Source organism: Protopterus annectens, chromosome 5.part0 (assembly GCF_019279795.1).
Source record: "Protopterus annectens isolate FY-2018-M chromosome 5.part0, PAN1.0, whole genome shotgun sequence".
In the NCBI taxonomy this organism is placed as follows: domain Eukaryota; kingdom Metazoa; phylum Chordata; order Ceratodontiformes; family Protopteridae; genus Protopterus; species Protopterus annectens.
Genome location: NC_056735.1, coordinates 1,082,148,346 through 1,082,174,845, shown reverse-complemented (window position 1 = coordinate 1,082,174,845; position 26,500 = coordinate 1,082,148,346). Strand labels below are relative to the sequence as shown.

The 26,500-nt window shown below is 39.3% G+C and overlaps 1 protein-coding gene across 1 annotated transcript in view; it reads left to right on the top strand.

The window, feature by feature from the left end:
* LOC122801532 (interleukin-1 receptor type 1-like) overlaps positions 1 to 26,500 on the top strand; it is a 1,281,849-nt gene that overhangs the window by 987,512 nt on the left and 267,837 nt on the right. Inside the window, exon 8 of the mRNA XM_044070952.1 lies at positions 22,715 to 22,848. Within this exon, the coding sequence (XP_043926887.1) occupies positions 22,715 to 22,848 (134 nt within the window). The remainder of the gene's footprint in view (positions 1 to 22,714; positions 22,849 to 26,500) is intronic.

Below are 26,500 nucleotides of genomic sequence, written 5' to 3'. Positions count from 1 at the left end.
CACAGGTTAGCCAGAGGCAGGGCTCATATATCTGGTCATTTCCCCTTCACATTATGGTTTATGAGCAGGTTTATTGCCACCCATTCCTGGGTTTGCAGGCAGGGATAGTATGGGCACACATTAGAGTTTCAGACTTCACACACTCCATGGTGTCCATGCTTCTACCCCCCTCTGTTATTCTATTCTCTTCCTAACATTATGCAAGCAATATCTGATAAGTATCCCTATAGTTATCACTTCATCCCAGCAGTATTTAGGGGTTGGTCCACAGTTCATGCAGTACGACATGGTGGACATGCTACTGGGATTTGTCGACATGGCCTTGCATTTTGTTTCTGTGGACTGTATTATGTCGTTATTTGGGACTCCATGAGATAACATACACTGGCAGTCTGAGTGAGACACAGGCCTTTGACAGAATAATGTAGGGCATTTGGTAGTGATGCAGGCCATCTGTAGCAGACAAGTTCATTCTGTCACTCCTACAGTCCCAGGCTGCAAGCCACTGGATTCCCCTGGGGTGACAGGGTAGGTGTGCAAGGTGTTAATGGCAATAGTTTCTGTCCTTATTAATCCATTGGTGTGGATGCTGGCAGGGTGCTGCTTACAGCTAGGGACACACCTACATAGGATTCCTCTTCAGCATGCTGCATTCTGTGGGTATTCTCATACAGAAGTTGGGGGGGGGGTCATACTGTACTCATTCCCAACAGCAGGGATATGACCTGTGATGAACCTGTGGCTGATGGTTGGGTGAGCTGAGTGCATGTGTGCTATGGAAGCTTCTTGCAGCTGACTCACAGATATACATAGGGCATTCCCTTTATGCTGGCTTGTGCGGGGACATCAGCAGTTTCTCAGAACTTCATAATTGTGCCTTTTGTGGTCTGCCAGTGTTTGGCCAGACTACATAAGTATTCCATACTAAATAGACAACTAATGTGCTGCTAACCTGTATGTACAATTCCAAAGGTGTGTGCATTTGACAGTAACATTTTATATACCCTCTGTCTAAGGTACTTCCACCTGTGTACTGTGTGTATGTCTGGGCCCACATTCATGCCATGTCCATCTTTCAGATGGTGACAGATATTACATCCGAACAATTAGTATGGATTACTGCCGGATTGGGTCTTGCTGGGATGCATTGTGTTTGGCACTGCAGTTGTCAGAACTTGGCCCTGTCATCAACAGTACTGGCCATAGGCCACCAGGACACAACCCTCCATGCCTACATGCTGATCACTTCCACACAATATACAACACACAACAACCTAACACACAGAGCCCTGCATATCGTACACATGCACCAATCTATCCTGCTAATTTGGCCAGTTCCGGTAATCTGTGCTCCACTGTTATTATACCCACATGTACATGTTACTACATTTCTACGTAGGATTGTGGGGGTGGGCACACCTGACAACTGTAAACATTTGCTATGACTGTACTGGTATTTCAGGTATTCTGTTGGCTTCCATTTCATTCTGTATTTTGACCTCTCAGGCAGATTAGAGGCATATCAGTGGAGTAGAGATCCTAGGTTTTATTGACCTACATTTCAGTTTCAGACTTCTTACCCTTCCGACCTAACATTCAACTGCCTGACCTGTTGTAGTCTGCCGGTGTAGGTCTGGAGGGGGACTGTTCTCCATTGCCATCAGTCGGAGGCCTTAGCACAGCCTTTCTTTGTGGTCATCTACACCTGTCTTGCTGGCTGAGACTGTTGTTGGGTATGTGAGCCTCACTGACATGCATGTGTGTGTCCTATGGACTCACATTTGGCCCACCACATGTCCTGCAGTGGGATTTGTCACCTTGTCTTGTACTGCCTACTATGTTGACACCAGTATTTATGGATTTCATGCTGCCCATATAGGTGTCTGCTATCTGCTGCCATCCCATTCAGCCACCTGATTCACTTGCATGCTCACAAATGTAACATTGATACAAGTAGCAGAACATACGACTCCATTCAGCAATTGATAGAGACAGTAACTTACCTTGTGACTGTGTCAGTATTGAGGATGGTGCTGGAGGGCTGACTATGTCGGATGCACATAGTACACTCCCTATACATGGTTAAGCACAGGTAGTGTCATGTTTGGCATCCCTTTTACTCTATATGTGAGTCAGATAGAGATGTCATTCCCTGGGTTCCTGCCATGTCAGTGCATGTGCTATGTGTTGCCTTTTTGCCAAAGCCTGGGCATACTGGGGTTTGGCATCCCTTTTACTCTATATGTGAGTCAGATAGAGGTGTCATTCCCTGGATTCCTGCCATGTCAGTGCATGTGCTATGTGTTGCCTCTTTGCCAAAGCCTGGGCATACTGGGCATGCCTCCTTCTGCCTACATGGATAGGCTCAGGTTGTTCCTCCTCCAAGAGAGTATGTGCCTATGTAGAGGTTGTGGGAAAGACCAGAGTGAAAGGTATTTGCATGTTTATAGTAGTGTGCTGGTCTGGGCTGCTCCCTGTGTAATTGGCTGATTCTGATACATTTCACCTGCCAGCTTTGCTAGTTCTCCTTAACAATGGTGGGGGGCTGTGTGACCCTGCCCCATGCTGTTCCTGCTGTAGCTATTTCCACAGGATCATATTGTATAACATGGCACATACAATGAATATTTGGGTACATGTAGCTGGAGAGTACTGCAATGCTCCACCGGATATGTCCAGGCACCTGAACCATGACTTGAGCATCCCAAATGCACGCACTATTATGATTCTGGTTTGTGCATGTGCCTCATTATGGAGTTCTTGTTCAGGTGTGTGTGCATTTCTGATGGATGTCATCAGCCACGGCTGCAGTGTGTAACCAGCATCCCCCACTAGGTGACCATATGGGATGCCCCCAATGGCAAATCTCTGGTACAGTTGCATCATATGCCAGATGTGGGAGTCATGATAGCTTCCTGGGCTGCCAGCACACACATTCATTATAATGTCCTGGGCATCGCACATGACTTGGCAGTTGATGGAGTGGATGCCCTTGCAGTTTATGTAGATCCTACCCCATTATCTGGGTGGTGCTTTGATGTGTATGTACGTGCAGTCTATAGCACCCACTACCTCAGGGTATTCTGCTATTTGGTGGAAGCGACACCTATTGCTGGTCAATGCCTCACGGGTGTTGTGGAAATATATGTGCTCACCGGCATGTGCTGACATGGCATCCAGGAACTGGTGGAGTACCCTGGATGCTGATGCCTGTGAGATCCCCATGATATCCCCAGTTGGCCTTTGGAAGGTACCTGTGGCTAGTATTCTTAAGCCTACACATACCTTGGTATCCATTGGGATGGGTTCCCCTCTGTTGGTTCTGTGTGTGAGGTGTGATCAGCACAGCTCAACAATTTGCTGTAGGAGGTCCCTGTCCACCCTATAATGCTCTACTAGCTCCAGCTCATGTAGCCCCTGGTAGGTTACCCTGGGTCTGTACACTCTTCTTTTTCTCCTCACTGTGGGTTGGTCATCAGCATTCTCATCCTCACCACCCTCATCCTCTTCCACATATTGATTTATGAGAGTAACAGCAGCTCCTATCATTTTGTTGGTTTTGTTGGTAAAATTTCCCCATTTGTGTACACCGGTGGTGTAGAGGTTGTGGGAAAGACCAGAGTGAAAGTATTTGCATGTTTATAGTAGTGTGCTGGGCTGGGCTGCTCCCTGTGTAATTGGCTGATTCTGATACATTTCACCTGCCAGCTTTGCTAGTTCTCCTTGATTACCTTCCTACTGCTGTTTTCCCTTCCCATTGCCTTCCTGTTTAAGCCCAGAGGCGTGCCTTGCATACCCACTGCTCAGATATGAATGGAAGTGCTATTTCCTGGTTTACTTTTTGTTTTTTTTTTGTTTAAAACCCAGTGCGCAGCCACACACCCATTTAGGCAATGTAACCACTGCTAGGCAGCCTCAGACACACACCCTTACTTAGCTGTGCTTAGCTAAGGGCAAACATGGGTGGCCACTGTGCTCCAATAAGCTTACAGCAGTCATGACACTCCCCCTCATGAGGTCATCTAGCTCTTAGGCTTAGACCAAGGTGTTATTGCATCTACATGGTTGGGTGCAAGCTAGCACTGAGGGGAAATCTGTGATTCAGTATCATTCCCCTTATTTGCATAGAACTGACTACTAATGCATGGTTACAAATTCAACACTCTGCCTTCCCCCTTAGCAACCACTATTCCATGGTCTTGTTGTGTTATGCATGCCATTGACTATTATTGCAAAATGATGATTTTGGTTTAAAAGCTTATTTCCAGCTTTTTTTTAAATTTTTGGGCCGATCCCTTTTGCGCACTGCTGCCCTAAACTTAAACAGCTGAAATCGGCCAAAAAAAAAGTTATTTTTTATAATTTTGAAACTTGTTTTCATGCCTATGGCCATATATTTGGCCATTGGCATGCCTAACCCTTATAATACATGCTTTTTTATGAACTGTCAAGCCTCCGTTTTGTAGTTTGCAGAAATGTATTCAGCTACTGGCTGAATACATTTCTGCAGTCTACACTATTCCTGCATGGATGCCTGCCTGTTTCCTGGATTGCTAATTCACTTCATTTGCATGGTTTTCACTAGCAAATGAGGTAATTAGCATACAGAGGCTGTGTCCATGCAGGAATAGTGCAGGAGCACTCGTGCACGTCCCGGGAGCTCATTCCTGGATCGCACATCAGCCATATTGCCTGCAGCAGCTCTTGCACTATTCCTGCTCACCATGCAGAGCTTGCTGAATCCTGTGGTCTGTCTATTTTTCTTCATCTACAATATCTGTTTTCTTAACAGCTTGAATGGATAATTGCACATGACCATTTTATCTTAATTTTCAAAATGTATTTCTCGTTCATGTTTCTGAAAATTCTGGACTAGTTCAAACTTGTGTCAGTTTTACAATCTCCAGCATAATAACTTTGCCATATTGTTATGTCATTCGGAATAGAAACATTTAGGCTTAATTGCATCATAGATAGTCATGAGATGGACAGTTGTTTCTAATCCAGAGCATTTCTAATTACCTCTCCCTTGTCTATAGTTTGTGGGAACCAAAATGTACATAGTCCACTGACCTGAACTGTACTTATTAGCTTTTCTTCTTTCAGTTTTCATCTGACTTCATCCAATCCTGCATTTAATATTGAGCAACATATGACTGTTTCTGCAGTTACCTATGCTTGTCAATATAATTGTGGTCTTTCAAACATTCTTTCTTTTCTTCTTTTTCCACTGGTTATAATGCTTATCATCTTTCTTTTGCATTTTAGCAGTTTCTGTGATTACTTTTGTGTCCACTCCTAGATTGATCACTGCATCTATTCATTTACAAAACGTTTCTGCTAATCTTAGTAAGGTTGTTATCTTAGACTTATTTCCTTTATGGTTTTGGTTTAGACAATTTTTGATTTTTGATCCATTGGCATCAATAAATATTTATGCTGTACAACAATAACAGACCTGTTCAACTAACCAACTTCAAGGAGACCAATGCTTTATTTAGACTGAGTGATATATAATATTGCAGGCATTCATTTTTATATATCATTTGACAAATGTGAAATAGTATTCTTGTTTTTCTGTCTAAGTGATACTACACTTTTTGGGGCCAGTTATCCATACCAACTCTATGGTACTCACATTCCCACAATTCAAATAAGCATAAGGGCAACTGGCTAAAAAAGTTACTGTGGCTATATGCAAAGTGACTAATTGCAAAGAAATGGTGCTAATTATGGAAAATTTGAATCCTTTGCTTAAACACCCAGAAGAGATTTGCTTATCTTCTGTAGCATAAAATGAGTTATAGATATTGTAGATATGTCAAAAACAAACTGAGAATCTGAACAGCAGGGACAAACTAATAATACAAAAAACTGTAGTACAACAAATGAGCAGGTTACAGTACTTCACAAACCAAAAATCTTTAATGAAAGCTGAGCACCTTTGTTCCAATATTCAATGGATCTTCATCAGAACTGCATTTAATTAAAAGACCTCACATTAAATAGTAATTCTATAATATCATGTGACCTAAGACATCCACTAAAAATCATATAACAATTATCTATTAAAATTCAAACAACTAGTATGATTAATGCAATAAATATGATAAATGAAAAACAAAAAAAATATTGAAAACTGTCACTGAAAAATCCAGACTGCAGAAATATTCAAGCATAAAAGTATTTTAGCTTTAAAAGTGAATAAATAGAACAGTTATTCAAACCTGGAAAATTCAAAGCAACCAATCTAACTTGCAGGGTCTATATTATATCCTTGAAGAGGTATTCCATCAAATGCCTTTTCATTGACCCTTAAAATGCGAACTGTCATAACAGTGAACAGCCACATCAGCGATTTCTTTCCCTGGGAAAGAAATCACTTGCACTAAAAAGAACACATCACTACAAACATTAGAAAGAGGAGGGCCTTCACCCCCCACACCCCCCCATGTGGGGGGGCTGTGCTCCCACACCCCCGTAACTAAATATACCAACTCTGAGAACACACTACAATGGGGAAAATGGCAAACTAACAAGGATGGCCAAGAGATTTCTTTCCCAGGGAAAAAAATTTCTAATATGGCCATTTGCTGTTATGACAGTTCTCATTTTAAAGGTTGATGAAAAGGCGTTCGATGGAACGTCTCTTTAAGGACATAATATAGACCCAGTTTGTCACTTCAATTCACCCTTATCTAAATTTTAATTAATAATAAAACCACAAGGGTCATTTCCACATACTCTATTACCCGAAAAAGAACTTCTGTGAATAATTGAATTCTTTATATCTAGCATGTGTTCATAAATTTCCTCTTTTAATTTTCTGGAAGTCTTCCTGATATAAAATGCAGGATATAAATTACACAATGTGATATATACTACAGTACCTGTTTTGAATTTTCGAGAAAAATGACCATTGATTTTATATTAATTGCCATTTACACTAAAATGGTCTGATATACATATATGAGGGCATTGGGAACAGCTATCATATTTATTCACACCAAATTTATGTCCTGTAGGAACAGGTTTATGATGTTCCAATAATTCTTTAAATGCTTTGTCATTTCTGCATACTATACATGTTTTTTTGCCCAAAATTCTGAAGTAAGGTACCTTCCACTTTAAAACAAAAGTTCCAGTTTTTGTAAAGAACGTCTACTATTGCCTTACTATCCATATAAAATGTCATTATGAATGAATTATTACTTCTGAACTCATTGACACTGCTGGCACCCTGTAAAACTTTTCTGTTATTCTAAATTCCTTGCATGGAGATGCTATTATTATTGTTGCTAGACTCCCTATTATTTAAAGCATTTATAATAGGGAAGCATGTACCATTTCTTCTCTTTATGGTCACTTTGTGCCTTATTTTACTACTAAAGCTTGTAGGATAGCCCCTTTTATTGAACACATCAATTATAATCTTACATTGTTTAGAAAATCTGTCCAAATCAGAGGTCATTTTAACAGCACTGACTTTTTGGTGTGTTGGGTGCCAACTATTATAATGTAGATATGAGTTCCAAAAAGTGCATTTTCTGTAGATGTTAGATCTAAGCCCACTATTAACTTGTGTCCTTGGACAATTCAACATCTAAGTACACTACTTCCTCTTTATCACATTTATATGTGAATTAAAAAAAAATCCACTGTGCTGTTAATATAGTCAATAAATTCAAACAATTTATCCTGTGTGTCAACCCACAAAATAAATATGTCATCCAAAAAACATGTATACAGTTTCCAAGAATTACCAAAAATGTTTTTGAAAATAAACTGTGCCTCTCAGTGCGACATTACCAAATTAGCAAAAATTGGAGCACATGCTGCACCCAAGGCCACTCTGGTAACTTGCTTAAAGTATTGTCCTTCAAAATATAAGAAATTATTTTTCACAACTGTTTCCATTAAAACTACTGCTGTATTGATCTTATCAGGGTGTAGATTACATAGTTTGAACAATTTCTCTTCAAACCATTTTAAATTTACATCATTATGTATGACTGAGTAAAGGTTTTGAACATCAATGGTGCCAACAATGGCATCATCTATAAATCAAATCTCATTAATTTCACAGAAAAATTGCCATGAATCCTTACACAAATGTAACACTTTCTTTAACTCCTTTTTTAAAACATTGTCTACAAACTTAGCAATATAATATGCCTTTGATTTTGTTTCATATTCTATTGGCCTGAAGGGTCAGTTATCTATGCACTTATGAAATTTTAGGATACCGAAACACCCTGCAATGACTGGCTTCTCATTCAACATGAATACTTATTCAGTTTTCAATAATTGACCCTATAATAGCATATCACTGAAAAGCACGTCTGTCTTAGAAAAAGCAATGTAAATCTAATTTTTTGATACTTCAGTATAGGCATCCTCCAGCAATACTGCATACATATGATATTTATAATCTTCCTGATTCATAATAACAAGGCCGCTCCCTTTGTCAGGCTTCATTACTCCTACATTAGCATCATCAGCAAATTCCCTAAAAAGTTTAACTTCATTATTTGACATATTAAAAAATCTATTAGTGCAAGGTTGACTTAAAATATTTTAATATCAAATTCACAAAGTTCATAGGTTCATAGGTTGGTACTAGGCTATCGGCCCTAGGGCCTATAGAAGCCTGGCCATAACAATTCCCTGGCTATTTCTTCCTGCACTATTTACTTTCCTGGAACTCTGTCTAGCAGGGCGACTGACGTGATCCCCATGGTGAATTGCCTTTCTCCCATCCAGTCAGCAAGGTTCCTTTTGAAGAGGGCCAAAGAGGCGCTTTGCTTGACATGTATGGGCAGTCTATTCCAGAGTCTGGGGAGTCTCTGGGTCAGGAACCTATCCCTCCAGAATGTTTTGTTTATTGTGATGACAAGGCTTAGATCCCTGGAGCGTGTGGCTCTGAGGGATTGGGATTTCTTTAAGTGTAGCATGTCCAACAGCTCTGGGTTTGACATGGCCTTGTATGTTAAGCAGAGATCGCCTCGGAGTAGACGATATGCGACAGAGTATAGCTGGAGTTTTTTAAGGCAGTCAGCAAAGGGCATCTGCTTTAGGCCTGTGATTCTTTTAGTGAGGTATTTCTGCAGTCTTTCCAGTTGTTGCAGATGTCTTGAGAGGTACATACCAAATGGGGCATTATATTCTATAATGGGTCTAATGAGGGATGAATACAGTGGGACAATGACCTAATTTTTTCTTGATGAAAAGCCCTTAGTGATGAGGTGTGCCACATAGAAGGATTTCTTGACTGTTGTGGCAATGTGGTTATTGAAGGTGAGACCATTGTCCACCCGTGTCCCTAAGTCTCCTATCACACTTTTGGTGTTTAGTGTACTGCCACCTATGTGGTAATTCACGGGTACATGTTTTTTCCCAAAGGGGATAACTATACATGTCTTGGCATTGAGCTTGAGCCCAGGGCTCTGGCACCAAGCATCTGTTTCTGTAAGGCCCTTTTGTAGATTATCCACATCATTTGGGAATTGAATAATGGCTCCCAGTTTGCAGTCATCTGCAAACTTTCTTAGCCAGAGTCGCTTAGTGTTGGCCTGCACTTCAGAGAGGTAGATGCCAAACAAGAGTGGTCCCAGGACTGAACCCTGAGGTACACCACTTGTCAGTTGTCTGGAGCTGGATTTGGAGTCTGCTACTTTTACAGTGTGGATTCTGTCAGTAAGCCAGTTGACAACCCATCGAGTGACGTAGTAACTTTATCTATGATTCCAGAGTGGGGGATGGTGTCAAAGGCCTTGGCGAGGTCCAGATAGGCTGTGTGGATTGCCTTATCCTTGCCCACGGCTCTGGAGACTGATTCTAAGAAGTCAATCAGGTTTAGGAGTCAGGATTGGCCCTTCACGAACCCAAACTGGGTGGGGTCCAGTGTGTTAAGGTTGTCAATGTCTTTGTTTATAAGTTCCATGATAATACGTTCCATGGCCTTGCAGATTGGGCTTGTCAGACTGATGGGGCAGTAGATCCCAGGATCCAAGGTGGATTCCCCCTTGTGGTGAGACAACTGTAGCTGTGTGCCACTCAGTGGGCATGAAGCCTGAGGTGAGGGTATGATTAAACATCACACTTAGGTGAGGTGCCAGTTCATTGTGTAGTTCATGTAGTACACAACCTGAGATGTCATCTGGTCCCATGGATGCTGTATTCTTAGCTTTGGAGAGTGCGTTTTTTACCTACGTGGCCGTTATTACCGGAATTTGGCAATCTTCCAGTATTGAGATGGGCCATTTAGGGGGTGAGGGGGGGGGTGAAGTTGGCACTGAATGGATCTGCCAGAATATTGGCAATATCCTTGGGATCAGTATATTTAATGCCATTCTGTTGTAGCTCAAAGCAGATCTGAGCATTGCCATTTAGATTCTTGACATAGTTATAGAAAGCCTTGTGGTTGTCTTTGGAATCTTTGGCAATTTTATTTTTGTAATTAGCTTTGGAGGATTTTATGAGGGATCTCAGCTTCTTACTGAGGCTGATAAGGGAGGTTTTTTGCATCCTGGGATTTTCCTGTTTTCTGCAACAGTTTCTTCCTTTTGTTGTAAAGTTTGTTTATGGCAGGGGACCACCAGATTTTTGGAGGAGATCATCTTGGTTCTATTTGGGATGGCACAATTCATGCATGAGTGGATGTGCTCGTACAGTGCCTTAGTGTAGGACTCAGCAGTCGAACTTTCAGTTCCCATCTGCATGGGTGTCATGAAGTTTGTAACTTCTGACTTGAGTAGCATGAAGTTGGCTTTGGAGAAGTTTTTTGTGGAGATTTCCCTACTGGGGAGTGGGGGTGGGATGTAGATGTTAAGGGTGATTAGCTTATGGTCTGACCTGACTAATGAGGGGGTGACCATAGTTGTGGAGCATCAATTTCCCATGTTGGTAATGACCAGTTCTAGGATATTGGAGCCCCTGGTGGGACTATGGATTAGTTGATCCAGGGCATTGGAATTTATGAATTCCAAGAACCGTTGGGCAAAGGTGTTGGTACACGAGTAGTTTTCCCAGTTAATGGCAGGGTAGTTAAAATCACCCAATATTAGGGTGTTTAGTTGTATATTAATATTTTCCAATATGTTTAGAAAGGTGTAGTGAGAATTTTGAGGCATGGTGGGGGATCTGTAGCAAGCAACAATTTGGACTGCAGTCTTACCTAATGTTAGTTGCATCTGGAGAATTTCAGATGCATTGTGTTGGGCAACTAACCTGGTGGTGTGAATATCCTTGGTGAATATGGACACTCCTCCACCTTTAATGTTTCAATTCTGGTTTGGTGGCCAAAAAGTGTGGTAAGAGTTGTAGCCTGGTAATGCAGGGGTGCTCTCTGGAGCCTTGAACCAGGTCTCAGTTACTGCACAGATATCAATGTTCTCCATTTCTAGGAGTGCCTCAAGAGTGTGCATTTTGAGGTTTAGACTTCTAGCATTGAGTTACTGTGGTGGTGGTGCTGCGGTAGCATTGTCGCCTCACAGTAAGACGGTGTCCTGTTCGATTCTCAGCTAGATCGTCTTCTGTGTGGAGACATGCATGAATGGGCGTATCTTCGTTGAAGGTTGGGCATCAGGGCTGGCAACCCGGCATGTAAAAATCCACTGCCAATCATCAGCGGACCGGAGTTCCGCTGTGGCGACCCCTAACCGGGAAAAGCCGAAAGACACTACAACAAGACTTCTAACATTGAATAGCATTACCTTCAGATTTTGCATGCTTGTACCTGTTACGGTGGTGGTTTTGTCCTTTGAATGTTGCCTAAAAAAGGCACTATAGGGGTGGCAAGAGCCTTAGCCAGTAACCTGAATCCCAGGGGCGACAGGTGCAGACCATCTCTGGCAAAGCATCATGGTCTGTCGATCATGTCATCCCAGGCAGACAGATACTGGCTCCCCTTTGAATGACACCAGAAGCTTAGGCAATTGTTGAAGTCAATCATTTTGTCCTTATATTGTGGTATCATTCTGGGCAAAGGTAGGATGCTACTCAGGGCTAGGCTCATACCTGTTTGGACCACATGATCCAAGGGCTGTTCCATGTCTCTTTTCATGTAGTCCAGGGAGGTACGTCTCAAGTCATTCACTCCAAAATGGACAATAACAGAGTCATATTTGTACTTGCTGTGGAGTGACTTGAGTGCATGAGTTATGTGGCGGATCCTGGCACCCGACAGGCAGCTCACTGTAATTTTCTCCTTGTTCAGCCTGGTGAGTAGGACATCAGTGTGCCTGACTACAGAGTCTCCTATGACTAAAGTGTTAGCTACGTTGTCTTGCCTTAGGAGCTGTTGCTGGGTGGCACACTGGTGTTATGAGCTATGTGACACTTTGGTTGTGATTGGTGTTTTTTGAATTTCAGCTTCGGAGGTCCTTGCTGCTTGGGCAGGTTACAGTTAAGGGCCTCCACATATGTGGATTTAGTGTTGCTATGTGTGGGTGTTGGTGTGAGTTAAGAAGGGCTATATGTTGCCTGAGGTGTAGTGCAGGTGTTAACCTTTTCCTCTTGACTGTCTAGCACAATCTTGGGTGGAGAGAGCTTTGCTTCCAGTTTGGCTATGTAAGTGCATCTCTCACAGGTTGTAGTGTTGGGTGGTAGGAGGAGAGGGTTGTCTGTGTACATGAGGCAATTGCTACATTGACCCAGTATGCCCAGATTCACCAGGTGGACAGGAGAAATGAACGGAAGCTGACCCTTGGACATGCCTGGTTTGGTGCTTATTTTTGAAAATAACAGGAGCTGTTTTCCCCTACCTTAGCAAGGTACTTTGCAATTATAGGCTGTTTGTTGCCTATGACTCATTTCTCCTTATTAATAAGGAGAGTTGAGTGCTTGTATCAGTTTAAGGCTTCCTAGTGCTTTCCAGCAGGTATTAGAGCAAGTGCTAGTCACAGGGGATGCTTAAAGGTAAGATGAAAAAAAATGGTTTATCCTAAACACTGCAGTGTGCACTACAGAAGTCAGATGTGAAAGTAGGTAACTTAAGTTTTACCTGTCTAAAAAGTTAAGTTTTAGTGGAGAGTCACTATTTTTAAAACAGCAAGATAGATTGAAAGGGGGTGATCACTTTTGTATTCCGGTACTATGGAATACAGTAAAATGGCCAATAAATTTAAATAGTTGAAGGGAAGTGATTTCACAAAATGATAATTTTGTGCTTACTCACACAAGCCAGTGAAAGCAGAGACGAAATGAGATATATGGTCAAATTAACATAAGAGGCAGGCAACTAGAAAGACAGTGGTATTTAAGAACAACACGACAGTGACAGAGTGGGGGGGGGGGGGTGGATTTCTGCCTGACTCACAAGAGATAGAGCTGTGGTGTCTTTTGAACTTTTATTATGCAGTTAAAAGCAGAACATGAGCAAAACACAAGGTAAAGAAAACAAATCATAGCACTCAAAATATAAAAAGGCAATAAACTAATACAAAATACAACAAATAAAAAGCAAACCAACCTTACCTTCACAGCAAAGTGTAGCAGAGTCTGGGTGAGCCTTTCCAATAAAGCTCTTGAACACTTGCATATTGTGGTTTAGAGGCAGATTAAAATAACTCGGTCTATGAAAAGTGTCATGATGAATAGTAGCTCTGTCATTACTAAACCACATTGTCAGATTCAATTTACGTGTAAATAGTTTTAAATCAATAATAATATCCACTATATTAGTCCTTCTGGCTGGCACATAAGTCATACCTTCAGCTAAAACATTAATGTGTTCAGAGGTAATGTTCTTAATAGGGTTTACCTTCAAAATGTTGGAAGCACATAGCTGAACGTGCACATTGTTGAAATGTTTCCACGAAATCCGTACTGCTGAAATTTCAGAAAACCAAAAAAAAAAGCAAACATCAACATTTTTGACCACTCAACACCTAAAAACAAGTGCTAACATGGGTCAAAAAGGGGGCAAGATTTTACAGTTCAGAATGTCTTTGTTCGAGGTTTAGAGAAGTCACAGTTTAGAGCTTGCAGAAGTGGTTTCGATGATGTGATTATCAACATTTTAAAGGTAAATCCTTAATAGAAAATTATAAACATTAAAATCCTGTAAGTTATTTTTAACTATTTTAAATTAAAATAACAGTCTGAATCAGTTACCACAGAAGTATCCATTGATTCTTGTAAATGGGATTGAGATAAAACTTCCTCTTCGGCTTCACTCCCTGTTTGTAAAATAAATTGTTGTTGTCTTGTTGATTTGTTGAATAATTCTGTTGGTTTCTGCTGCAGATTCTCTCTGACCTCCTTAATTCCATTTGCCCTAAAGGGGCCGACTGATTTTGTTGTTCTCTAAATGCATTAGGTGATGTGCTTGCCTTCTCGTCCTCTATTGGCCGATTTCTGCTTTCAATCCCTTGGTTACTATGGAAACTAGGATGATTCGGGTACGCTGTATGATTTCTATAACTTTCTGCTCCCTTTGGAGTTTTGGAAATTTTACATTTTAAAATAATATCACAATTTTTATCCACATTAGTAAAAATATTGTTGTAATTAATTGTTGCAATGTTGTGCCAAACCTGACTGATAAGATATCTATAACTCTATCATCACAGTGTCCACTCCTTACCTCATTTTCTCCCTCTCCTCAGTGTTATTACTACTCAAAAAAAAAAAAAAAAAAAAAAAAAAAAATTATATATATATATATATATATCCACATCACAGTCCATAAACACACACACATAATAACTAACAATCTAAATAACCGACGTACACAAAACCGAAACCCATACACTGCACACACCACAATAACAATTAAAACAAAACAAAACACACACACACAACACACACCAAAAAAATTACAAGCCCACACTAAACCTTTACCCTAACCCACTACCTTTATCGCTAACCCCTAAAACTAACTCACTTACCCCCACCCCCCTCGAACCCTACTAACTTAAAACCCTCCCCCCACCCCATAACCCCTAATCCTAAACACTAACCCCACCCCCCTATCGCCCCTAACCCCTAACTCACTTTAACCCACCCCTATCCCCATCCGTCGTCGGTCTTCTGCATCGTCGATGTTCTGCCCTCGCGATTCGGCTCGGTCTTCTTTCTTTTTTGATCTCTGAGCGATCGGCTGTGTCGTCGGTCTGCGCCAGTCGATGAAGTCAGGTAGAACCATATATATATATATATATATATCATAACTCACTTAACCGCCCCCCTGCGCTCCCCCCTAACCCTAACTCACTTACCACACCCCTATCGCCTCCCTAACCCTAACTCACTTAACCCCCTATCGCGCTCCCTAACCCTAACTCACTAACCCACCCCTATCGCCTCCCTAACCCTAACTCAACAGACCGCACTCCTTACCTACCTGCCTCCTGACCGCGTCGGCCACTACCGCATACTCACACAGCCTTATCCTCGCGGCGTTGTTGTTATCCGTCAGGTCGGTCTTCTACATTGTCGATAAATATATATATATATATATATATATATATATATATATATATATATATATATATATACAGCTCGGAAGATTGACACTCACTACATCGATGGCCAGAAGAATGAAACCTCAAAAACACGAAAGTTCACTTGCCCGACAAACCACAATCCTGACACTTAACAAAACAAAAAGTTCACTGTTACACACAACACAGACACAACACAAGCACATCAACAACCTAAAAACCTACACTACACCTTACACAAAACTATCTATGCACTAACCTTAACCCAAACCCTAACCCTAAGGTCTAACACTACCGCACACTTACCTTACCCGCACCCTAACCCTAATTCCCTCACTATCGCACACTTACCTTACCCGCACCCTAAACCTAAGTCCCTCACTATCGCACACTTACCTTACCTGCACCCTAACCCTAAGTTCCTCACTATCGCACACTTACCTGGTCGTGCTCACAAGTTACCCCTGTCGTTGTTTTCACTGTCGGGATTATGACTTGTTGGTCATCTGCTTCATTGTTCTTCTGACATCGGTGTTTTGAGTGTTGATCTTCTGAGCTGTCGGTCTAATGTAGGGAACCTATATATATATATATATATATATATATATATATATATATATATAGATAGATAGATATATAGATAGATATATATAGATATATATAAAGGAAATCTCATTTGTTCAGAACTATTATTTAATATGTGCACAGTACAATTTTTTTTCTCTCACAGTGATCTTTACTGAAATGCTTGTGTGTTTTTTTTTTTGAACCTGTATCTACTAGAAAACTGTATTGAATACATATTTGCATAGTCTAACTAGATGATGTGTATTCTGCATCTTACTATATATATATACTATTGTACTATCTAAGTATTGTATTTTGCTTGTATTTCTGTGGCACTTTTCTCCCTGGGCCTCCATTGAAAATGGACTTCTGGCCGAGTTAGATTTTCCCAATAAACAAATGTAAATAAATCAATAAATTAGATTGATAGTCACCAAAAAGCAGGTCCTTCCTTATGGATTTATTTAGCACATCAATCTCATCCAGTTGTTCTATCAGTACAGTGTTATTCTTCACCATACATTTCATGATGTCACACCCAGCTCTGTCAAAGATATTTAAAAGTTCCCAATGAAAATCAAATCCTTTTATTACATCATTAGGGAATATCCTCTAATCAGAGACCCTTGGGAATGTGGTTAGTTTTGATACTTTTTAATAAATAGCTATTTTCAAGCTGTAACATCTTGAATTTGAACATTTTTTATCAAACACTTTTAGCTGATCATGTAAAGAAATATCTGTTTCAGGATTAACAGCTGAAACATGTGAAATCACATACAATTTAAATTTGTTAGTCTTCCAAGTGTCCAGTATAAAGTTTGTACGTGAACTATTCATTAATAGTGTGAGGTGGGTAAGACGTAAACCCAAACTTTCACTTCCAGTTTATTTACATTTCCTTTGGGTATTAGGTAGCCATGCATTTGAAAGTTGCTGACTTACTTATAATAGTAATATAAGGTCTCCAACAGCTTGTGAGCAATCCTGGTTGTGCATGCAGATATCTGCCACTGCTTCACTGACGGATATAGACATACTAGAAACAAACTGAGAATTTGAATAGCAAAGACACACTAATAATGCAAAAACTGTAGCAGAACAAATGAGCAGGTTATGGCACTTCACAAACCAAAAAACCTTTAATGAAGGTTGAGTGCTTTCATTTCAGTATTAAGCAGACAATACGTGCTGTGGCTAGGAAAACTGTCACAAAGAACTAGAAGACTCCTACAGAATCAAAGTTTGAAGTCTTTCTCATTCTTCTAAAAGACATAGCAACCAAAAAAACTGCAACAAAGGAGAGAAGATTTTACCCCAAACAAACCAAAGAACAATCCTTGGTTGAAGGTTTTGCCCCTTACAGCCTCATTTTCTTCATCCAGTTAAATATTATTGTTTTGTTTCTATGTTCTCAAATTTTGTCTTGATTCATTTTTTATAATCTTGATCTCAGGCCTATTGTTTATATTGTAAATAGTTATATTCTAGTTTTTTCTTCTATTATAAGAATTATATAACTTGTATATTATATTAATGCTAAATTTATTAAATTCTGTTATCATTTTTTAATTTTTTTATAAAACACTTTAAGAAAAAATATACACTGAGTTCCCTTACTCTGGCAACTCTATAGTGTTAATACATTGAGTTCTCTTACTCCAGGCAATCTATACCTTTACTACATAGAGTTCTCTTACTCTGAGCAATCTATACCTTTAATACATAGAGTTCCCTTACTCTAGACACTCTATACCTTTAATACATCAAGTTCCCTTTTTCCGGGCACTCTATACCATTAATACATAGAGTTCTCTTACTCTAGGCACTCTATACCTTTAATACATTGAGTTCCCTTACTCTAGGCACCCTATACCTTTAATACATCAAGTTCTCTTACTCTGGGCACTCTATGCCTTTAAAACATTGAGTTCCCTTACTCTAGGCACTCTGTACCTTTAATACATAGAGTTCCCTTACTCTGAGAAATCTATACCTTTAAAACATAGAGTTCTCTTACTCTAGGCACTCTATACCTTTAATATATCAAGTTCCCTTATTCCGGGCACTCTATACCATTAATACATAGAGTTCCCTTACTCCGGGCACTCTATACCTTTAATACATTGAGTTCCCTTACTCTAGGCACCCTATACCTTTAATACATCAAGTTATCTTACTCTGGGCACTCTATGCCTTTAAAACATTGAGTTCCCTTACTCTAGGCACTCTATACCTTTAATACATAGAGTTCCCTTACTTTGGGCAATCTATACCCTTAAAACATTGAATTCCCTTACTCTGGGTACTCTATACCTTTAATACATAGAGTTCCCTTACTCTGGGCAATCTATACCCTTAAAACATTGAATTCCCTTACTCTGGGTACTCTATACCATTAATACATAGAGTTCCCTTACTCCGGGCACTCTATACCATTAATACATGGAGTTCCCTTACTCTAGGCACTCTATACCTTTAATACATAGAGTTCCCTTACTCTGGGCAATCTATACCCTTAAAACATTGAATTCCCTTACTCTGGGTACTCTGTACCTTTAATACATTGAGTTCCCTTACTCTAGGCACTCTATACCTTTAATACATAGAGTTCCCTTACTCTGGGCAATCTATACCGTTAAAAGATTGAATTCCCTTACTCTGGGCACTCTATGCCTTTAAAACATTGAGTTCCCTTACTCTAGGCACTCTATACCTTTAATACATAGAGTTCCCTTACTCTGGGCAATCTATACCCTTAAAACATTGAATTCCCTTACTCTGGGTACACTATACCTTTAATACATAGAGTTCCCTTTCTTTGGTACTTATTTGCTTTCCATTCTTTATTTTCTCACTGAGTCACTGTTGGACAGATTAAACAAAATCATGGTGGTGTTGCTTTAATATCTCCCAGCACCTACCACATTTCTCCTTACAGCAAACCAGTACCAAAACTCAGTTCAGCAGAGGTTCTTATAGCTTTCCTTGAAATTAACAATTGCAGACAAATATGTATTACTGTCCTTTACATCCTTCCTGGTGACAATACAGCTATACTGGAAGATACCCTACATTGGATATCAAAAACATTTCCACAAGAAAATATCCTACTAGATGATGTGAATGTCAATTGGTTGAGCATAAACTCTAACTCTCCTACATCTAGCATCAACTTATATGGTTTCACACAACTTATTAATATCCTCATACATTATAGCAAGACACCAAATTCCCTATTAGACTGGCTCCTAGTATCAGACCATAGAAAATACCCCACCACAGGTACAATGTCAGACTTTCTCAGTGATCATCTCCCAATTTATATGAACAAGCATCTCAAACATCCAGTTAAACAGCATATTTATAAAACAACATATAACCTTTCCAGATTTATCCCATAAAGGTTCATTACTACACTATCATCTATAACTGGAACTTCCCCTTAGATGATGCTGTAAATACATTCAGTACAACTTTTGTAACTATCCTAAATAGCCTTGCACCCATTAGAAGGAAGAGACTAAAAACAAATAATGCAGTTTGGCTAAATAAAAAGAGTAGAATGCTAATACAGGATACAGAAAAAGCATAGATAGAATGGCAAAAATATAAAACACCTGAATATCTTGAAAACTTCAGAATGCTTTGCAATTGTACTAAAAAGCAAATAAATGAAAACAAAAAAAAACTATACTGTAATGACTTTCATAAAAAAAATAAATACAACCCTAATAAATTTTGGACAGCCATTAAAGAAATCTTACATCCTGGCCAGAAATTCAACCCAAACCTCTGTCCCGATAACTCACCACTCAAAACTGCAATACAGTTCAATTCTTATTTTATAGATAGTATAGCATTTCTAACCAAGGATTCCTCAACATCTAATCCCAACCCTACCCAAAAAACACATATCACCACATCTACTTTCACCTTCAAACCTGTGCCCACATCATATATAAGCTGCTCATAAACAAATTTAAACCCTGCTCTTCTTCAGCTGATGGCCTTCCAAGTGAGTAACTAAAAACAGTAGCCAATAACATTCCTATCCCCTCTCAATCCTTATAAATAAGTCAATCCAGGAATCCCACATTCCCTCTCTCTGGAAAAAGTCACACGTTATTGCTTTGCACAAAGGAGGAAATTCAATGGACATTAATAACTTTAGACCTATAGCAATCTTATCTCCCATTTGGCACAGTGGTTAAGGTATTCACCTCCTATGCACAAGGTACAGGGTTCAAGATTGACTGCTGGCCCATTCCTGTTTGACTTTCGGCCAGGCTTATAAGGGCCTAAGGGCCAATAGCCTAGTATTCCTATGATCCCCTCACCAAAATACTTGAAAAATGTATTCAAAAACAATTGCTAGACTATCTTCTGCAGGAAGAACTCCTATCCCTTACACAACATGGCTTCCATTCTCCCCATTGTACTAGCACTGCCCGTCTAACCTACATCGATACTGTTAAAAAGTTAAAGAAAATGGCAAACTAGTCTCTTCCTTACTTCCAGACTTGTCTAAAGCCTGTAGCACAGTTTGTCAAAATAAGCTTCTACTTCAAATGTCCTCACTACGTCTCTCTCAGCCCACCATTCTGTGGTTCAAAAGCTACCTGTCCAATAGGTATCAGTCAGTAAAATGGCACTCCATACAATCTTCTTACCTCACAGTCACCATCAGTGTATCACAAGGCTCTATCCTTCGTCCCCTTCTCTTTAACATTTTCACCAACACCCTCTATAGATCCATACAACAGACCATGCTAATACAAAACACAGATGATTCCACTCTCATTTGTACATCTGACAACATGGTATACTTTCAAAAAATTACTGAGGAAGCTTTAACAGTCACTGCAACATGGCTTTGTAACTCACAACTCATGCTCAACCCAAAAAAGACCAAACTACTACTTTCCCCCCCCAAATCCCTCTCTCATGAAAAATCAAAATGTAAAGTCCTCTCTCTCTCTCTCTCTCTCTCTTGATAATACAACCACTGAAGTCACTTCTCATAGCAAATTACTAGGGGTGATAGTGGATGGTAGTCTTACATTCAACCTGCATATACAAAATTGCATAAGAAAAACTCATCAAAAACTAGATACTTTACATAGCCAAAAACTTTCACACAGACATATCTAAAGCTACACTTGCCACTACTTATCTCCTCCTTAATCACATCCTCACTAACCTCCAGGCTTCATAAAAATTAAAACTTGAACAATGCTGTAACAAAGTTGCTTAATTTGCAGCAAATACCCCTTTCGGAATGAATCACTGTGTAGCACTATGAAGCCTAAATTGTTTAGAACTGCCTCATGAACTAACATATATACAGCTCCTTAGCACCTATAATACTATCCTGCATCCATCTGCCTGTCCTGCACTAAAAAACATTCTACACAACTATGTTCCCAGTCAGTCACTGCGATCCAGTGACCAAAAACTGCTGCCTGTCTACAACCCCATCAAATCTGCTGGGCATTGTCTGTACGTGTACAAGCAAAGAGATAATGCCTTATCTCTACAGGGCCTTGGCAAGATCACATCCCAGTACTTTGTCAGGTCTGTATTCCATATGAAGAAAAGAACATCAAGGTGTTGAAATAAATTTAGACAAAGCTAGCACAATGTTCTTTTAATGGATGGAAGGGAAGGAATTTGACCAGAGAGACAGGTGAAATATTACTAGTGCACAGGATCATGTCATGGAGTATAAAGGTGTTATTTTAAACAGGAAAACCACCTGAAAAGTAGGGCGACCAGAGGGAATAGATTATAGGGCCTGACAACTGCATGCAGCTGCAAAAGTACTTTGTCATACAGAGGGTTGTGGACACATGAAATAGACTACTGGAATAGGGGGTGCAGAATGCATCTACAGAGGCATTCATTATGGTATGGAACTATTGGAAAAGGGTAAGAAAGTAGGTAGGGATGGAATGATGGTGGGACAATGAAGCATTTAAAGAGGTAGACTAGAAAGCCTTACTATTTTCTTCTGCCATCAAACTAATATAATGTAATGACAGCATATTTTACTGAACCTAAAGGAAATAAATCTGTAATGATACAACAGTATACATCTAAATCATTATTACAGGCGACAATGCATTAGTCCCACCACTAAGTTGAAAAGTACATTGTAAGAGTTTTTAAGTGTTCTGCAGCCACAATTCTCTCGCTGTCAGTACAACTATCACACTCGTTGGTACGGGACTTCAGGTTTTACTTCCTGGTTATAAACTGGTTCACATGCATTTTACAGATCCAGTTTAACTCATAAGATTTACCGTAATGTAATCTTACAATACCCTTCTCTGTAACTTACCATTAAGGTAGCAGTGTAGTTATCACCCAGCTGGATAAGACATAGTACAGTCACACATTTTAGGAACTGTCTGATCATAAGTTATATTGTAATAATACAGTGTTATTTAAAGTATTACATTGTATAAGGTACTGTATTGGCATTTCACAGAAAATGTTTTCAGTATTCGTATTTGTGTGTTGTGACATATAGTATTATCTGTTATTAATGATGCTTTTAAGAAGATAGGTCAAAAGTGGTTATGCCACTAAGAAGCAAAAAATGGAAACCTTAGTGAACTTGCCAGCATTTTACAACTCCAGTATGTCATTACTGTCATTTTATTCAGTTAACCTTAATTATTATTTTTTTTTACTAGGGAAGAAAATAATACAATAGAAACAGCATTGATTATAAGCAGTGTCACACCAAATCTGTATGGGATAGAATTTCAGTGTGTGGTAATAAATGCATTAGCAAAGGCTATTGGATTTTTATACCTAAAGCCACCAGGTAAGGTCTTATTTTAACTTTATGTACCAGTAACAGTTTAATTATAAAAAATATACTGAAGCTCTGTATTAATGTTACTGTTTATTAAGTGGCTCTGCAGGATATAGGTTTTGACTAGGACCTCAGATGAAGTAGTTTCACCTATCAGTCTGTGTCCTGGGTAGCTTCCTATAGGGAATGTATAGAACTGTGCAGCTAGTGACAGCTTGCTGGTCTCATTGGAAGGGAGATGGTGGGCACCCACCATAGAAACTGCATGTGTGGGGAGGCCACACGTTTTGCTACAAGGATAGGAACTGCTGGAGAGCACAAAGCTGCTGAGAAGGCCCTGTACATTGTATGGCAGCAAAGTGGATACTGCTATATGCTGTCAAGTCAATGCATTTAAATACTTCTACACTCCCTGCATGATGGATGAAGTCAGCAGGTCCTGCCTGACTCTCCCAGCATTCTATTTCACAAGCAATGAATGCATCAACACGTAGTGTTGGCTTGACTTTTTGGTGAGTATGGAAAGGTTTTAAAATTATTATAACAAAAAAAAAAAATATTTCCTAAAGTTTATAAGGTCCATGATTATTTGTTCAGTAAAATATGTATTCATTTCTAGTTTTATTGACAAGATTCACTGTGAAAAAAAGGACTGCATTCCTCTGTGAAAACAACAAACAATGGACATCATCTTATTTAGTGTTTCTAAGTTTATAATAAGTGCCTTGAAAATAACATTGTTCATTTTACATATTCTTTGGCATTTATTGGAAGGTAATTATTGTGTATATGGCATATAAAATTCATAAGCTGTCCGAGCTGTCATTTTCTAAATCCAGTGAGTTAATGAAAAACATTAAACATTTCCAAATTCATAAATGTATTTTAATTAGTATAAACTACATCTAAAACTTAATATTTCCTGTATGTTGAAGTCTAATTTGTCACAAAGCATTTAGCCTACATTAACAACAAAAGCAAACAATCACTAATTTGAAAATGACACCACAGAAATACTTGTCAGATCAGGTTTTCATATGAAATTAGGGTATTTTTCCGTTAAACCCCTACCACTTTGCGCTGCTGTGTTTAGATAGTACCATTGGGCCGTGTTGTCATAGGGACAATTGGAAGCCATTCCAAACAGACCTATTATGCAAAAGTAATTTAGGATCTGTGGAAATATCTGGGATTTTAATGAAAATGGGAACAAGGAATGCACCATCCGTTAACACAGAAACAAAGAACGATCTGAAGAAGTTACGAGCATACCTATGACATTGCATGAGGTAACGTATTCTTTCTTAAACTGCCAGTGGTCTCATTAGTTATCTGAGTACCCATTAGTGTAGGTGTACATTACACATATGACGATTTACTATGCTATTTTTCCATCCCGCGAAATATTATTTGCTTGTCATTACGAATTAATGGTTGACCAGTCATGTGTCTCCACTCTCCACAAAAAAAAAAAAAAAAAAGTTGTTTTCAGTGATTCTGTGTACTCCATAAGGTCTTCTTTTTTAAATAATACCGAAACTTGCGAACAAGTACATATCTGCAATGATAAATTACCCCAAAACTCTTGCAGTCCTTTTTGCATCATGCAGAGACAGTTCTTCTTGTGGTGTAGAGTATACAGTGACTTTAAGCACCACTACAGACAACCTGAAAACATAAATGTTTTATAATATCAAAGTGCAGCCCTAAATCGAGAGAGAGAAATCACCCACACAGATGTAGTAGGAAGGGGAGGACAGTGGGAAACAAGTCAGACCACAAGGTCTGTGAAAAATGAAGCATGGTGCCGATCCAAAGCCATGCGGATAGGAATAAGGTAAAAAACAGCCACTGACATTTAGTACAAAGGGGAGAACAGTAAAAGAGAAATAAGAGTCCAAGGTTTGAGAAACACAAAGCGTGGTGCCGATCTGAGGCTGCTGGGAAATAAACAGGGCAAGACACGCCAGTCTGGGTCCCAAAACATGTGGTAGGGGTTTAATGGAAAAGTACTGAAATTAGAGTTATACTCTTTATTAAACAGTGTTTTAATGAAATGAGATTCATTATCAAGTCAGTTTTTGTCAATTCCAATTCTTCATTCAATACTGTCCATTGAAGAGTGAGATCACATAGCAGCAGGTGTATGGAAGTTTCTTCTTACTCCCAGTGTTGTATAATTTTGGACTTAGCACTTTAGCAATGTTTGGGTAAGCAGAGTACATGGGTGATTGCACCCTTACACTGCAGGAGTAATCCTGGTGATTCCTGAAAGGGCTAGCCATAAAATAGCCTTGCTCCCACAATCCAGTACTTTGTGATTCAGAGACATGTTAGCTGCAATGAGGAAAGACCTCATTATCAGCTAATTTCCATGTCTCTGGATTGAAGTTACAATCACATGATCTGCATGTAATGGCAGTGGTAGTTACCTCCTGCAGCACCATCATGTACTCATGTGCATCCACCCAGTCACTCTCTCAAACACAAGTACACATTTACACACATGGGCACGAGTGCATACACACACACACACACACACACATACACATGCATACAAGCATACACATGAGCATGCACATGCACACACACACACACACACACACACACACACACACACACACACACACACACACACACACACACACACACCACAGTCCCTGAGATGTCTGCTCTTCCCCTATGTAGTGATTCTATCAACCTCCTGATCCCCGTACTTGGCTAAGTGCCATTATAGTAAAAGTGTTTTAACCCTGATGGCTAGTGTTTTGAAGAATCAAATTATGTCCTCACATTTCAAGAAAATGTTTGTTTATCGGAAACCATAGGGATTACTAAAGAAGCGTAAATGGCAAACTCTTCATTGCAAACTATTTTATAGTGGTAGTATTCTTAAGGTTTGAGGTCTTAAACTGCATTTTATGTCACAGTAAACAAAGTAATCATTAAGTTTATAATATTTTGTAAACAACTACAATATCTCAACACTCAAATTACACATATACTGCCAGCAGCATTTTGTTCATCCATATCAGGTTAAGCAGTTCTGTCTGTGTTACTTGGCTGATGAAATATTTAGAAAAACATGACGTATTATAATATAAATAAATATTATATACCTGCTCTAGACAGAGGTCAAATATTAATTCAGTTGTGTCTGCCATTGTGTAATCTTTAAGATGAAATCTTTGAATACTTTATGTGAATCATGCTTTTAGAATTATTAATGCAAATATGAACAAGCAATAATTGATGCCTAGAGGTTTCAGTGAGATCTAACCATAGCAAACACCTGGAGGTGTCAGTTGACAGTTATGAGTTAAAATTTTAGAAGCTGAAGAAATGCTGGATAATAACTGGATAATTAATAACTTTACGGTTAATACATAGGGGATGAGCACTAGTAGAATGTATATACAGTATGTGTTTGTAAATGTAACATTACTCAAGGCATAGGGGATGGGCACTAATAGAATGTATATATGTGTTTGTAAATGAAACATTACACTTAATTACATGGGGATGGGCACTATTAGAATGTATATACATGTTTGTAAATGTAGGTTTTCTGAATAGCGTAGGGGAGAACTTACTGTGTATGCCGTCTGCTTCAACCACTAGATTTAGTCAAAGTCAAAGTAAACTTTATTGTCATTTAAAA